The 17,674-nt window shown below is 38.5% G+C and overlaps 1 protein-coding gene across 1 annotated transcript in view; it reads right to left on the bottom strand.

Moving 5' to 3' along the window:
- Klp98A (kinesin-like protein 98A) overlaps positions 1–17,674 on the bottom strand; it is a 471,801-nt gene that overhangs the window by 220,142 nt on the left and 233,985 nt on the right. The window contains exon 4 of the mRNA XM_067156284.2: positions 5,337–5,453. Within this exon, the coding sequence (XP_067012385.2) occupies positions 5,337–5,453 (117 nt within the window). The remainder of the gene's footprint in view (positions 1–5,336; positions 5,454–17,674) is intronic.

Here is a 17,674-nt window from a genome sequence, read left to right as displayed (position 1 = left end):
AAATAGAGTTAGAAATGGCTGTGAAAGTAAGGAGAAACTGAAGGAACTTCTAAGTATAACATGATGGCAAGCATAATTAGTGGCCGTACAAATTTTAGTGAAAAATGGAAGAGTATGTATAGGTACTTTAAGGCAGAAACAGGTTCCAAAAAGGACATTCTAAAAATCATTAATGAACAAGGTGAGTGTGTATGTGAGGATCTTCAAAAGGCAGAAGTATTCAGCCAGCAGTATGTAAAGATTGTTGGTTACAAGGATAATGTCCAGATAGAGGAAGCGACTATTATTAAAGAAGTATTAAAATTTACCTATGATAACAATGACATTTACAGTAAGATACAATAGTTGAAAACTAGAAAAGCAGCTGGAATTGGCAAGGTTTCAGGGGATATACTAAGGACAATGGGTTGGGATATAGTACAAATATTTGAAGTACTTATTTGCTTATTTTTTGCATGAAGGAGCTATACCAAATGAAGGGAGAGTTGCTATAGCAGCCCCTGTGTATAAAGGAAAGGGTGATAGACATAAAGTTGAAAAGTACAGGCCTGTCAGTTTGACATACAGTAGAAGTCCGATAGTCCAGCACGTTCGGGACCAGCCTGGTGCCGGATTACCGAAAATGCCGGACTATCGGGCAGTAACTCTTACTACGATATAGGTTAAGGCGTACAGCGAAAACAGCTGTAACACGGCGATTTGCAGTAAAATGTTGGTCAGCAGAATCATTAGTTTACTAACACTCCTCTTTTCAAACGTGTTGTTTCTTATTGCCATTACATAATAATGCCGGAGTTCATTGATGTTTTTATCTGTAAGTCTTCCTTTAACATTTAGAGTCTTTCCGCCTACAACTCCTCTTTTTCTTCTGTCCGCTTCAATTTTTGAAGGCATGTTCCCATCCGTTTTTTAACGTGGCCCATACATTCAATTTTTGAAATATTTTTTTATCATATGGTTGGCTTTCCAGTACTCAGTATAGCACACAGCCTTCTAGGCTGAATATTTCCAGAGATACTGTAGAGATATTTAAGTAAGTCAGTGCATAACAAATGGATTGCATCGGATACATTTGCACTATTAACTTTGAAATAATAAAAAATACACTTCGATTGGTTTCAACAAATAATGTATCAAATTGTTCATGAGAGATCATTATTAAGAGATAATAACATTTAAAAAACCCTGGAATGGTGCCGGACCATCGGGCGTTCCGGACTGTTGGATGCCGGACTAATGGAATTGTACTGTACATTGCATGTAAGCTTTAGAAAAGCATTCTTTCTGATTATATTAGGCATGTTTGCAGAATTGATAACTGGTTCAATAGAAGGTAGTTCGGGTTTAGGAAAGGTTATTCCACTGAAGCTCAACTTGTAGGATTCCAGCAAGATATAACAAATGTCCTGGATTCAGGAGGTCAAATCGATTGTATTGCGATTAACCTATCTAAGGCATTTGATAGGGTAGATCATGGAGGACTACTGGCAAAAATGAGTGCAATTGAATAAACAAAAGAGTGACTGAATGAGTGGCTATATTTCTAGAAAATAGAACTCAGAGAATTAGAGTAGGCAAATCTTCATCTGACCCTGTAATAATTAAGAGGAGAATTCCTCAAGGCAGTATTGTTGGACCCTTATGTTTTCTTACATATATAAATGATATGAGTAAAGAACTGGAATCAGAGATAAGGCTTTTTGCATATTATGTTATTCGGTACAGAGCAGGACCTCTCAGCGTGCATGCACCAGAGCAGTGCGCGGTGCACAGTGCAAAAGACGACTTTGCTTGGTTGACCAAAGTGCAGAATCCCACTCCTCGATTTGGAGCAATAGTGCTCTCTCTCTCTTTCCCCACACCTGTCTCCCTCTTCCTTATTTGTTCCGTAGTGCTTCAAATCCGAGCCGAGTTTAGCTGAGTCCCCCGAGACGACGCAATGGTCCGAGCTGAGCCGAGTGGGAGCAATGCACACGACGTATGCACCTCAGTTTGTACACGTGAGATTTTGGGCGTTTAAGAGGTCCTGGTACAGAGTAATAAATAAGTTACAAGACTGTGAGCAACTGCAAAATGACCTCGATAATGTTGTGAGATGGACAGTAGGCAATGGTATGATGTTAAACGGGGGTAAAATTCAGGTTGTTTCACAAATAGGAAAAGTCCTCTCGGTTTGAATTACTATGCTGATGGGGTGAAAGTTCCTTTTGGAGATCATTGTAAGTACCTAGGTGTTAATACAAGGAAAGATCTTCATTGAGGAAATCACATAAATATGATTGTAAATAAAGGGTACAGATCTCTGCACATGGTTATGAGGGTATTTAGGGGTTGTAGTAAGGATGTAAAGGAGAGGCCATATAAGTCTCTGGTAAGACGTCAACTAGAGTATGGTTCCACTGTATGACACCCCTCACCAGAATTAATTGATTCAAGATCTGGAAAAAATCCAAAGAAAAGCAGCTCGATTTGTTCTGGGTGATTCCGGACAAAAGAGTAGCGTTACAAAAATGTTGCAATAAGTTTGGGCTGGAAAGACGGGAGAAAGGAGATGAGCTGCTTGACTAAGTGGTATGTAATACCAATATAGTTGGTCCGTTATTGGGCATTATAAATTTTCCAGTTAACTCATTCCTGATGGCCATCATTTCGCCCCAGTGTGCCAAGTTGGGCTCATCAGTTGGTAAATAGCACACCCACCAAGACGCATGGCTAGTGCATACCGTGGAGGCCACTGCGTAGGCTACTTGGAACCACCAACAGTGCCAATGCACTATGAGAGACTTTGTCTCATTTTCAAAAATTGATGCCTATCTGGCCATCAGATGATAAAGTTGTTGATTCCCATAGGGAACCTGAAATATTTGTTCCAAATGAGTAAATTTATAATACCAAAGTGGTATGTTGCAAGTTGTCAGTGGAGAGATGGCGTGGAATGACATTAGTAGACGAATATTGAGTGGTGTCTTTAAAAGTAGGAAAGATCACAGTATGAAGATAAAGTTGGAATTCATGAGGACAAATTGGGGCAAATATTTGTTTATAGGAAGGGGAGTTAGGGATTGGAATAACTTAGCAAGGGAGATGTTCAATAAATTTCCAATTTCTTTGCAATCATTTAAGAAAAGGCTAGGAAAACAACAGATAGGGAATCTGCCACCTGGGCAACTGTCCTAAATGCAGATCAGTAGTAATTGATTGATTAATACAGGTGGTACAAGATTCGAAACACAGAACAAACAAGAAAAAGTGGAAAAGGAAAACAACAGGACAATATAAGTAATTATTTCTTCCTCTTCCCACACTGGCCTGTCATTGCATTTTTTTTTTCTGTTGTGACGCTGTCCACCCTTGTAATGTGCGACTTTCTGCGGAGAAAGCTAGTCAGCTCTAACCGTGAGCGACTAGGGTTGCCAGGTGTCTTTTAATATACAGGGTTTCTCGTATTTGAATGTCCAATGTACTGTCCCTTTTTAACAGCATACAGGAAGCCCCCCCCCATATTTAAACAACTCAGTTTTGCAATGTTAATATTATCTATTTACAGTAACATTTACCGATCCTGCAATTCAGTTCATTATTCTTCATCTAGCGATTCTGCACTGTGATCGGATCATGTAGTAGGCGAGCGAACCGCCAGCGCCGAGCCCAAGCAGGAATTGTTAAAGCTGGCAGTTTGTGTTGTGCTGTGGTGGCATGAGAGCAAGAGTACTCATACTAGTGTTATAATGTGGGATTAAGAGAGATTCAGCATTATTGAAAAAGGCTAAAAGTGAAGAAAAATAAGGGTTTTAAACTTTTTATGTAGAAAATGAAGCAGCAAAATACTGTATTAAAGTTTGTGCCTACAATGTAATTATACCTAGCACAGTAAATTATATATCAGCGTTTTCTTGAGCAAATGTCGTTATGTCGTGTTTACATGACTTCTCCCTTATTCGCATTTCAAAAACCTGGCAACCCTACAAGCGGCATCATTGAGATATAGCCCCATTCTCTTTTGCTACAAATAACCAGTCAGAGAAAAGTCAGGTGCTCATTGGCCAGTCCATCTACTACTACCACCACCACCACCACCACCACCACCACCACCACCACCACCACCACCACCACAGGTGTGATCACTACCTGTCTTCCGGCAATATTTGAAATTACAAGAAAGTTGCATCGGAGGATTCGACTTCCAGAAATTCCCAGGGGCTTCCGTTCTCATGAAGCACCTGGAAGGGTGGGCCTCCCTATAAAAGACAGGTCGGACTAGCCTGAGATGGCTCGGTGTGAACTCAGTCAGAAAGCAATTGAGAGCAGGGAGTGCTACAGCCACAGGTTCAGTGTAGTGCAGTTGCAGATAGTGCTGTAAACTGTGTGTACTGCTGTGAATACTGGATCAGCGTGCTACAGTGTCAACAGAGTGCTGTGTGTGGAGTGACAGAACAGTGCAGCTGAGTGACGTGGGACAGTGTGTGTGAAGACTGTCAGTAGTATGCAAACTCCGTTACACATACCGATTTGTGAGACTTTGTGCGCGTGTGCGAACTGTGATGTGTGTGGCTGCTACTGTAGTACAGTAAGTACAGTGTATAGCAAACTGCCCTAGAGTCTGAGTGACTGTTGCAGAAGTGACATAGTGTACTTGTTTTAGCCCTTGAATGTTAGACTGAATAACTTGTGTAAGGAAACAGTGGGAACAGAGAGAGAGAGAGAGAGAGCTAATTGAGTGATTATTGTGCCTATGTGATTGTATAGCAATTAGTGATAGTTAATAAATCTTGGAGTAAACACTACCAGTCTGCTACTACCTGCCTCCATGTTGCACTATTATGTGCTACTTTCGGTGGTCCTATCTTTGTATACTGTATATGGCTTGATTTACCTTAATTCTGATGTACATTGAAATAAGAAATGAAATTCTTTCATTATTGTTTATGGACATACTTTTATTAAAAAGGAAGCCATTCTTTTCCAGTGCCAACTTAGTTAATATAACTTTTAAGTTTTTCAGTTTATCAAAACATGAAACATAACACTTGGTACACTATAAGATACCTGTAAAAGAACAATTGTAATATGAATTCCATAACTGTAATTTCTTACAAGTATCTTATAGTATGCTACGTGTTACATTTCATGTTTCAACAGACTGAAAAACTTACAAGTTATATCTTGACATACTGCCAATTGAGTTTTAATGACATTTGTCCATTTGATGAAACCAAATTATTATCAAAGTGTAGGACCCACCATTCTAGAAGTCCGTTAGACAAAAGTTGTTTAAATCCCGGTGTCTTTCTCTTAAGTAATAAAGGAAATGCATGCATCAACCTGCTGAAACTTACCGGTGATCCCATCATAGTGAATGTCTTCCCACTTCCAGTTTGCCCATATGCAAAAACACATGCATTGTAGCCCTCGAAGGCACACTGAATAACTTCTGTACCCAAATCGTTAAAAACCTGGAACAATTAATAAAAATATACACATGTTCTACTGAAAAAGAGAAGGAAACATATTAAGTAAATTGAGTAAAAGTAGAAAACATTAACACGATTAAGTAGTAACACTATTAAAAACAAAAATCTTCTCAGCAACGTGGTCATTTTTCTACAAATATATAACATGTCTTCATAAACCTCCTCACCTTCACCTTGCTCCAAATGGGTCTGATAACCTCACTGCTTAGCTTCTTAAAATAACAATACCCACCAATCACCAACTCCACTCAAACCATACGACTTAGTACATTAGTACAGTACATGAGTGATTTCCGAATTTCATAGTCACTACCATACCAATTCAATTCCATTCTTTGGTTGAAATAAATATAATGAAAAGGAATCGCTATGGTCATTATCAAAGAAAATTAATAACAACAACAACAACAACAACAACAACAACAACAACAATAATAATAATAATAATAATAATAATAATAATAATAATAATAATAATAATAATAATAATAATAATAATAATAATAATAATACTTTATTAATGGTAATACCATTTTACGTAACAGTAGAGAAGAATAAACAAAACAAAACACACTAAAAAGAAAGTTCAATGGAGTATAAGTAGAAAAATATGTACAGATATATACACAGGTTATATTACAAGTAATCACAGGAAAGTAATAGTCAATTCTGGAGATTATGCAAGTGATTTCTCAATTTTGACAATGAGCAGTTAAATACATCAATATCCACTTTGTTTAGAGATCTTGACATTCGTTCAATTGGCCCATTAAATGCGTAGTTAGTTCTATGCCAATTTGTAAACAATGTATTCTTGAACCTTGTGCGTCTGTCTGGTACATGTACGTTAATTTTTGCAAGGAGTTGTGGACAATTCACCAAGGAATGAAGCAATTTAAAAATGAAGAGTGTATCCAATAATTCACGGCGTTGTGACAGGCTATGCATATTTAAGGACTGTTGTAAGGATGTATAATCAACATTATCATATGAGAATCCTGCTCTAAATGAACATAAACGAAGAAATTTATGTTGTACTGAATCTAATCTATGGATAGAGGTCTGATGAGAAGGGTTCCAAACAGGTGTACAGTATTCTAGTATAGGGCGTACCATAGACACATACAGCAATCGATAGGTAGCTAAGTTTGAAAATTCTCTAGAATATCTAGTAATGCAACACAATCTTTGAAATGCTTTCTTACAAATATTTTCAATATGTTCATTAAACGATAGGTTATAACTGAATAAAACACCAAGGTCATTAACTTGTGAAACAGGAGTTAGAAGTATAGACAAGAAAAGTGTTTTTGCACCAATCTGATATTTAAATGCCTTACGTTTTGCCTGGTTGGCTTCCGTATTATTATTTATAAATTTCATTTTCCGTATAATAAAACAGGAGTTAGAATGTTGTTATTACTAAATTTGTACTGAAATGATATTTTCTTCTTGTTTTTAAAAAACGATATTATTTTACATTTTTCATGATTAAGTTTCAACCCATTTTGAATACAGTACTTTTCCAGATGATGTAAATCTTCTTGAAGTTTTAAACAATCAAGTGGACAATTAATTTGCATAAAAAATTTTGCATCATCAGCAAACAAAAGCAATTCAGAATTCTTAAGTATATTTTTAATGTCATTTATGTAGAGAGTAAAAAGTAAGGGCGCAAGGTGAGACCCTTGAGGAACTCCACTGGTAACAATAATAGGCGCAGAAAAATGATTCCTTATTTTCACAATCTGCAGGCGATTTTTAAGATACGATTCAAACCATGAGAGGAGAGGCCCATTAATTCCGTAGCCTATTAGTTTTTGCAGATATCGTGGTCGACAGTGTCAAAAGCTTTTGAGAAGTCTGTATAAATGCAGTCCACTTGGGAGTGGTTCTCTATTGCATCCAAGAAGAACTGATAGAATAAAAGAAGATTGCTACAGGTTGACCGTCCTGAAAAGAATCCATGTTGCTCATCAATGATGATGTTTCTAAAGAGAGGTGTGATTTTGTCAAGAATTATTGAGTCAAAAATTTTGGAAATATGAGAAGAGATTATAACTGGTCTATATTGATTTATGTCAGTTTTATCACCATTTTTGAAAACTGGACTAACAAATCCTTTCTTCCATTCCACTGGAAAAACGCCTTGGTTTAATGATAAGTTGAACAGATAAAAGAGTGAATATTGAATTTTCACAACCGCATTGTAATCGAAACAGACTTTCAACATATTAGGTCGTGTTACGTACATGTAGTACGTGTTGAAGAGATGTTAAGTACAGAACAAAAATGGCCAGCCGGACACCAGTGGGATCCGAACCCACAACCTCCCACTGGTGTCCGGCTGGCCATTTTTGTTCTGTACTTAACATCTCTTCAACACGTACTACATGTACGTAACACGACCTAATATGTTGAAAGTCTGTTTCGATTACAATGCGGTCGTGAAAATTCAATATTCATTGACATGCCCCACAATGGGCGACTTAAACGCACTCTACAGTGTGCTAGCAGCAGTGCCAGACCTCTAGCTCAGATCCTTTCAAACAGAACAAAGATGGCCTAGGCCACCATAGCTCAAATGGTAGAGCAACCGACGCGAAATTGGGAGGTTGTGGGTTCGGATCCCACTGGTGTCCGGCTGGCCATTTTTGTTCTGTACTTAACATCTCTTCAACACGTACTACATGTACGTAACATGACCTAATACGTTGAAAGTCTGTTTAGATAAAAGAGTGCTTCACATAAATTAAATGAGCAGTACTTGAGCAGGTACGTTGAAACACCATCAGGTCCGACAGTTTTCGTTAATTCCAGAGATATCAGTTTGTTGTAAATTTCTGCCTTACTAATGTTTATAACTGATAGATTGACAGAGAAAGGATAATCATATGACATACTACTACTATTCTGATAAGAAGAATAAACAGATGAAAAGTGGTTAGCAAAAAGATTGACAATATTTTCTCCAGTATCTGCTGTAACTTTATTAAGATGCATTGTTGAAGGAATATTATCACATGACCTTTTAGAACTGAGACATTGCCAGAATTTCTGTGGATTGGAAGTAATACTTTGTTCACAGTTGGAGACATACATTGTATAGCAAGATTTAGATTCAGACTTGCATTCATTTCTTAATTTCGAGAAATGCTGATAATCACTATTGAGACCTGATATTTTGTATCGCTTGTGTGCTTTCTTCTTTTCAATAATCAGGGACTTCAATTTATGATTAAACCACTTAGGGAATTTGGGAGTCTTAAAATTCTGTATAGGGATGTAAAGTTCCATGCCATAATGTAGTACTGAATAGAAGATTTCTACTGCTTTATCAATTGATAGATTTTGAAACATCTCCTTCCAGCTGAACTGTGACAGATAATAATTTAGTCCATTATAGTCACCATTTAAAAAGTCAAAATAAAAACTATCAGCAGGCAAGGAATTGTATAGCTCATTTAAAGGTAAAGAAATCTCTAATGCTTTTTATATTGATTTTCTTGTCAAAATGAGATGATATCTTTCAAAACTTGTGACAATCACCTTTACTTTTCTGCAGTAGATTCCAACAGAGAACATATTATATCTTTGCACTTTATAGATGCTTCTAACAAATTTTTGCTGAAAATGGTTGCTGATCATTAAAAATGTTTTTTCATTCTACACTATAATTGCCATGATCACTAATTCAGAAATCATTGGCTGCTTAAATTTTGTAGTAATCCTTACATTGGCAATGCTGATATTATTCTTTCTACCACAAGAAATAAATTTCATAATTAATCTATACTGTCAACCCCAAAAAATAGAAGGTCTTAATAATTGGGTAACTCCACACTTTATAATACTTTTTATTTTATTTCAAAAAGGGACATGTTTCACCTCTTCTATTTTATGGATAAATCATTGTTTCTAGTGTTACCAAGAATATCATGTGTTTCTTATTATAATTACATTTAGGCTGAAGATGTCTCGTATGGAAGAGGCAAAACATGTCCCTTTTTAAAATAAAATATAAAGGAATAATACTGGACAGTAGAGCCTCCGTGGCTCAGACGGCAGCGCATTGGCCTCTCACCGCTGGATACCGTGGTTCAAATCCCGGTCACTCCATGTGAGATTTGTGCTGGACAAAGCGGAGGCGGGACAGGTTTTTCTCTGGGTACTCCGGTTTTCCCTGTCATTTTTCATTCCAGCAACACACTCCATTATCATTTCATAGCATTTATCAGTCATTAATAAATCACCTTGGGAGTGGCGACCCCATTGTAATAACAGCCTATATATGTTTCATTCATTACATCCCTGACCCGGTCAAAGACTGGAAAACAGGTTGTAGGTTTTCATTTTTCAATACTGGACAGTATTGTAAAGGTGGAGTTACCCAATTACACTCATGTTCATAAAAACCAGAACACCTTAAAGACTACAGATAGGAAGTTCATATTCACAGGACATGTGAACTAGTATCTTCTGAAGAAATGATTAGCATTTGAACCATGTCGGCCTTCAGGTTCAAGGTCCACATCGATATCTCGGCACACCATCACCGACTGGTAAAATGTGCCTGCGGCTCTCGTTATCGCTATAAACTGAAGGTAATGGATCAGTGTGACTTGAGCAGACATGCAGGATGCCTCACAGATGGATGTGAGAACTGTACTCTCAAATGAGTGAGTTTGAAAGAGGGCGAATTATTGGCATGAGAGAACATGATGCATCCATCCGGGAAATTGCTGCTCCTGTGGGACGAAGTGTGTCGGCAGTGCAACGGGTGTGTACAGAATGGTTCACAGAAGGCCATAGAACATGACAAGATGAGTCTGTTCGCACCACCCAGACCACCCTGCCGAGAAGATCGACACCTCATCCGAATGGCATTGCAGGACAGATCTGCATCCTCGTCGGTTCTGGTGAAACAGTGGAACAGTGTAACACATCGTACACTATCAGGAGTGACAGTCCATCGCCGTTTATTATGGTCTGGATTACCAGCGCGTCGTCCACTTCTCCACCTACCTTTGACTAATGTGCATAAACATGCTAACATGCTAGACTGCAATGGTGAATGGAACGTCACTGGGTACAGAGATGGCAGCAGATAGTGTTTTCAGACGAATACAGGTTCTGTTTGTTTGAAAACGATGGCTGCATTTTTGTTCACCACAGACAGGGGGAGAGGCATCGCACTGACTGCATTCGCACAAGACATACAGCACGAAATGAAGGCCTTATGGTGTGGGGTACTATTGGGTACAACCACAAATCACAGTTCGTGCATGTCCAGGGCACTGTGACCAGTTTGACCTATATGAATGACATCCTGCGACCCATAGCCATACCCTTTCTGCACCACACCCCAGACACCACATTTCAGCAGGACAATGCACGACCACCTGTTGCTGAACGAAAACATGCCTTCTTGTTGTCGCAGGATGTCTGACTTGTTGCCCTGGCCTGCCTGATTACCGGACTTGTCGCCAATCAAAAATGTGTGGGATATGGTTAAATGTGTGGTGCTGTGACCCAATGCCAACCACCAAACTTGAACTGTGGAACCAGATGATGCAGCATGGGTGGCTATACCCCAGGACGCCATTCGCGCCTTATACGCATCGATGCATGAATGGATGGAACAAGCTATCAGTGCCCATGGAGGACCCAGTGCCTTCTAGGCAACAGGACACAAGCTGAACCTAGGTGACTGAAATGCTCATCGTTTCTGCAGAACATACTAATGAACAGGTCCTGTGAATATGAACTTCGTATCTCTAGTCTTTCAAGGTGTTCTGTTTCTTTTACGAACATGAGCGTATTAAGACCTTCTATTTTGTTGTTTTCTTTCTGTTATTGTCCAGAACTTGGGGTCAAGCCTGTGCTTGAAATAATTGTTGGATTGTTTAAAAAAACATACTGATTGTAGTGTTATTTATAGGAAGAACACAGGTTTTTCAAAGCTTCTTGTTTTTAAAAAGCTGCGAGCAGGGATGGCTCTTGGCCACTACAACTATACTACCATATCGGTTGGCGCAATGCTGCTACAGCATTGATATTTGTACCTAGTCCCCTCTTACGACAGGAAGGGGATACCATAGATGTATTCTACCACCCAACACTTACAGGGGAAAATGATTATGAACTGCAGTATTTTTTTTTTTTTTTTGCTAGGGGCTTTACGTCGCACCGACACAGATAGATCTTATGGCAACAATGGGATAGGAAAGAACTAGATGTTGGAAGGAAGCGGCCGTGGCCTTAATTAAGGTACAACCCCAGCATTTGCCTGGTGTGAAAATGGGAAATCACGGAAAACCATTTTCAGGGTTGCCGATAGTGGGATTCGAACCTACTATCTCCCGGATGCAAGCTCACAGCCGCACGCCTCTACGCGCACGGCCAACTCGCCTGGTGCAGTATCTTAAGTAGGCTAGTAAGTTATTAGCACAGATAAATGAATGTTACTGGTAACATAATAATATGCAATGCATATTTCGATGGGGAGTTGGTTCAGGTCAGTGTGTATGGATAGCTTGGGGGTAGGAGATATAAACAGGGAGGAAAATATGTGTGATGCCAAAAGCATGTTTTGCATGGGTGGTATCGAGCTACCCCTGGCTGAAAGTCATGTTATTATAAAGAATCTTATTTTGTTACTTATAGATTAAATTAAACTTAATATTATTTTGTTTTCACAAACAGATTTCCTGTTGCTGTGGTTTGATACTTGTGACTGATCTCCATTTTGGGCTCATGTTTGATGATAGTTATTCAAAGTGCATACTTAGAGTTATTTTTCCTAGCTACAAAATCTTGGAACCAGTTTAGATCACAGGTAGAAAATTTAGTAGTTAATGGGTTAATGGTGTACAAAGCTCTTGTGGAGAGTTGCTAATTTAAGTACCTAGGAATCCACATAAAGAGAGATTTAAAATGGGACACTCATGTAGGAAGTCGTGATGAGGGTGATACAGAGCAGCCATATAGGACCCATACCAAACAGGGTTCATCAATGAACTATAGAGATGATACAGAAAAAAGCTGCAAGGTTTGTATTTCATGATATCAATGTTAAATGTGGTGGGACAAGTATGACAGGAAGAACTTGGGTGGGAGACGCTGGGGGGTAGAAAGAAAAGAGGAAGGTTCATGTCATGTACAATGCTTACATAGAAACTAGATTGGGAAGAGTTGGAATGGCCAACAAAAAAAGCCCTGTTACATAAGCAGGACTGATCATCCAGATAAAGTAAAAGGTAGACCCCAGAAAACTAACTATCGTAAATATTAGTCTCTAAATTGGGGAACTGATAAATGGAATGCTGCAGCAGACTTGGAGCATTTTCTCAAAAATGCAAAATGCTTCACAAATAGACTTCAGTATCCTGTAAATAATATTCAGATGGAGGAAGTGACTAATACTAGCAAAGTACTGACATGAGTTGAAAACCAGAAAAGCAGCTGAAATCTATAAGATTTCTGGGGATATACAAAGTCAATGGCTTGAAATATAGCACCATAACTGAAATACTTATTTGATTCCTGATTTGCACGAATGAGCTATTCCTAAGGAATGGAGTGTTTTTATAGTAACTCCTGTGTACAAAGGAAAGGGTGATAAATATAAGGGCCGATGACCTAGATGTTATGCCTATTTAAACAACAACAACAACAACAACAACAACAACAACCATCATCATCATCATCATCATCATCATCATCATCATCATCATCATCATCATCATAAATATAAAGCGGATAATTCCAGGTAAATTGGCTTGACGTGTTGCATGTAAGCTCTAGGAAAGCATTCTTGCTGATTATATTAGACAAGTTTACAAAATTACTAAGTCATTTGATAAAAGGCAGTTTGGCTTTCAGAAAGGTTATTCCAGTGTGATTCAACTTGTAGAATTCCAGCAAAATGCAGCAGATAATTTAGATTCAAGCGGTAAAGGGACTGTATCACTACTGACTTATCCAAGGCTTTTGATAGGGCATATCATGGGACACTATGGACGAAAATGAGGGTCAATGGATTACACAAAAAAATTATTGAATCAGTGGCTACATTTCTAGAATTCAGATCTCGGAGAATATGAGTAGGTGAAGTTTCATATGATTCTGTAATGATAAAGAGGGATTTTCTCAAGGCAGTAGTCTTGAATATTTGTATTTTCTTATATATATAAGTGAGATGAGTAAAGAACTGAAATCACAAATAAGCTTTTTTGTGAATGATATTATACTGTATAGAATAATAAGTAACAGGATGGTATGCAATCACAAAAAGACCTCGACAATGTTGTGAGATGAACAGCAGATGATGGTATAATGGTAAATGATGAGAAATGTTAAGTTTCACCGAAGAGGAAAAGTCCTCTCAGTTTTAATTACAGTAGTGGAGAGATTGCGTGGAATGACATTAGCAGATGAATAATCTTCAGTGGAGTTTTTAGAAGTAGGAAAGATCATAATATTGTCACAGGATGGCTGCCATGCTGATTCTGATGTGTGAGAAGCAAGCTATGCAATCACTACTCATCTGCATTTAGGGAAGTCGCCCAGGTGACAGATTCCCTATCTGTTGTTTTCCTACCCCTTTCTTAAATGATTGCAAAGAAATTGGAAATTTATCGAACATCTCCCTTGGTAAGTTATTCCAACCCCTAACTCCCCTTCCTATAAACGAATATTTGCCCCAATTTGTCCTCTTGAATTCCAACTTTATCTTCATATTGTGATCTTTCCTACTTTTAAAGACACCACTCGAACTTATTCATCTACCGATGCCCTCCCACGCCATCTCTCCACTGACAGCTCGGAACATACCACTTAGTCGAGCAGCTCGTCTCCTTTCTCCCAAGTCTTCCCAGCCCAAACTTTGCAACATTATTGTAACGCTACTCTTTTGTCGGAAATCACCCAGAACAAATCGAGCTGCTTTTCTTTGGATTTTTTCCAGTTCCAGAATCAAGTAATCCTGGTGTGGGTCCCATACACTGGAACTGTACTCTAGTTGGGGTCTCACCAGAGACAAATATGCTCTCTCCTATGTATCCTTACTACAACGCCTAAATACCCTCATAACCATGTGCAGAGATCTGTACCCTTTATTTACAATCATATTTATGTGATTACCCCAATGAAGATCTTTTCTTATATTAATACCTAGGTATTAATGCCTAGGTCTAGTCCCGCCCGCGAGCAACTGACGTCTTGGCTGGGCTGTTGGCTACCGCCCACATATTCACCTCAGGAAGGAGGGACTTGCAGTGGGATATACCAGTCTCTCTGTCTAACGTTACTAGAGGCAACTGATGAATTATCATGTTTGTTCCATATTGACTTTTAACTACTAAAATAAATTATTCCTTTAATTGGAATGTTTTTTATCTCCAGCATTCACTACATAGTAAGATATAAATACATATACATGAGATCTCCTTCAGCTAATGAAATGAATTATTTCATATACATATATTATCTTTATATCTTACTAAGTATTGAATGGTGGAAATATAAAACATTCCAATTCAAGGAATAATTATTTTATTTGTTACTAGGAGGCCCAGGATCACTAGACCGGAAGGTTTGGCACTGAGTGTGTTCTGGATGGATCCACTCCCTGGAATATTCTGAAGACTCCCCTCTCAGGCCAATGATCTAGATGTTAGGCCCCTTTAAACAAGAGGCATCATCATCATCATCATCATCATCATCATCATCACGACTCCCCTCTTGGGAAATATCTCGAGAAGCCAGCCTGCCTATATAAGGCAGACAGGCAATCGTTAAATCAAGTTCAGTTCAGTGTTGGCTCCATGTCTGTGTCGGGGTGTTGAGAAGCCGTCGCTGTTGAGTATCAAGTACTGTGTGTGTACAGCTGTGAAGTTCAGTTGGAGTTGTGTTCCAGTTGAGTGCCTGGCATAAAGTTGTATTCGGCTCCGGTGCGAGTTCTGTCTCTGTCTGCAGTCTGTGGGCACCGAGACAGCATGGAAGACCAGCATGTGTAATTGAATGATGCCTGCTGGAGTGTATGACAGATGAGCGAGTCCTGAGGCTTGTAGCCGACAGACAGTGCAGGACATGAATGACTAAAACTGTGTAATCCATAACTGTATACTAGTGAGACTTCATAATGTGGAGTACTGTTAAGTGCAAAACTGAGAAACCTATGTTAGTATGAGTAGAGAATGTAAACTGTCGAACTTGTGCAACTGTGTTAGTGTAATAGTAGCTCAGCTCCACGGCTAAAGGGTCCAGGGCTCCTGGGTTCGATTCCCAGCTGGGCCGAGGATTTTAACCTCAATTGGTTAATTTGTCTGGTTAAGCGGCTGGGTGTGTGCAGTGTCTTCATCATTATAAATCAACTTAAGTAGAGCCCCATCCTCACAGACATACAGGTCACCTATAAGCCGTCTACTAGAAGAGAGACCTGCACCAGGCCTCTCCGGAGGCCATACGCCCATTATTAGTGTAACAGTCATCATCATCGCAGGTTGATCTGCCTTTTGGCAAGGCCAATCATGGCTGTGATCCAATCATAATATCCAGGGGAGGGGGGTATTAATTGAGGTGGTTTTCTGGCATCTTCCTCAAATTAGTGCAACAGTAACAGCAGTTAAATAAAAGTCTTAAAGTAAAATGCTACTAGTTGTGTCCTTATTTATCACTTTACTAACCCGTCACATTACAATATTAAGATAAAGTTGGAATTTAAGATGACAAATTGGGGCAAATGTTCATTTATAGCAAGATGAATTAGGGATTGGAAGGATTGGGAGACATTCAACAAATTTCCAACTTCTTTGAAATTATTAAAAAAGAAAAGACTGGTAAACAACTGGGCACCTGGGCAACAGACCTACATGTAGATCAGTGGTGAAGGGGAGAGGAATGAATGAATGATTGAATGAATGAATGAATGAATGAATGAATGAATGAATGAATGAATGAATGAATGAATGCCAAATAGTAACTGTACTGAAACATTAAATTCTACCAATAATTCCAACACTAAACAAATCAATTTACATTAATCGTTCACTTATGTGCCTATCTGCACCTGTTTTGGATCTGTGGCTTTAGTACTGAACAATGAATTATGCCAAAACAAACAAATATAATTATACTGTTCTACCTTTCTTCTGATTCTCTTACTACAGTAAAGTTTCACTGAAAGTATGCCTACAGTATATAGAGAAAAAACACAGGAGTGTTTCTCATTGATAATTACATTTTTGGGGTAATATAAATTTACAATATACCTAGTACATTGAGCAAAATTTTGTATTAAACTACAAGAATAAATCAGTTATTTTAGACTGTTAGTTATTATCTGCTGCTACAACATAAACTAGGGTCTCAAATCATGATAACTCTTTGATTACTCCATCAGATACATGATGGTGCATTACATAACGCTTGATAGTTTCAAGGGTGCTAACAACCTCATTAAAACACACCACCATCATCATCATCTTTGTCTCTCAACTCCTACTGAATGCCTTCAGCAATTTTGCACATGGTCACGGGTTCCATAGTAATGATGTTCTTGTCAAATTATATGTACTCATCAAACAATGCCCGTTCTCCTAAACTGACCCATTCTTCATCACCACTGAGAGTATCATCATTATCTTCATCGCCCGAGTCTTCGCAATCAGTCAATCCCATTTTACAAAAACAGTTGCGTATGTTAAATGCAATACTCACTGCCAAGTATCCACAATGTACTGCATTCTCTATTCAAGAGTTTCAAGTGTTACATTTTGAAACTACAGTTACTAATGTCAAAAAAAAAAAAAAGGAGAAAAGACAAACATTGTGTGTGAAAGGATACCATACAAGTGTGGCTACCGCATCATTGGTTACCAGGAAGGAAAACAAAAATCTTACCTGTAAAATGTGAATCTTCACTGCATTGTTCTTTCCTATATCTATGCAGTGGATACATGGGGGTGTTGCACCAATATCTTGCGATAGTGCAACTTAAAATTGCGTATGATCCCAAGGACCAGTGGTTGCAGTTCACTGGTGCAATTTGCAGGCAAACATTCTAGTCAAATTTCTCACAGGTATGATTTATCAGGAGGGTGCATTGTACATCTATTAACAAGCAGGAAAATCTTCCTACATTTTGCACCCACTCCTCTCAATCAATCTTCAAACTCCTTCATTGTGATCTACGAGTTCTT

The sequence above is a fragment of the Anabrus simplex genome, chromosome 1, assembly GCF_040414725.1.
Source record: "Anabrus simplex isolate iqAnaSimp1 chromosome 1, ASM4041472v1, whole genome shotgun sequence".
In the NCBI taxonomy this organism is placed as follows: Eukaryota; Metazoa; Arthropoda; class Insecta; order Orthoptera; family Tettigoniidae; genus Anabrus; species Anabrus simplex.
Note: the sequence above shows the minus strand (reverse complement) of the source record. Positions and strands in the feature narration are given on the sequence as shown.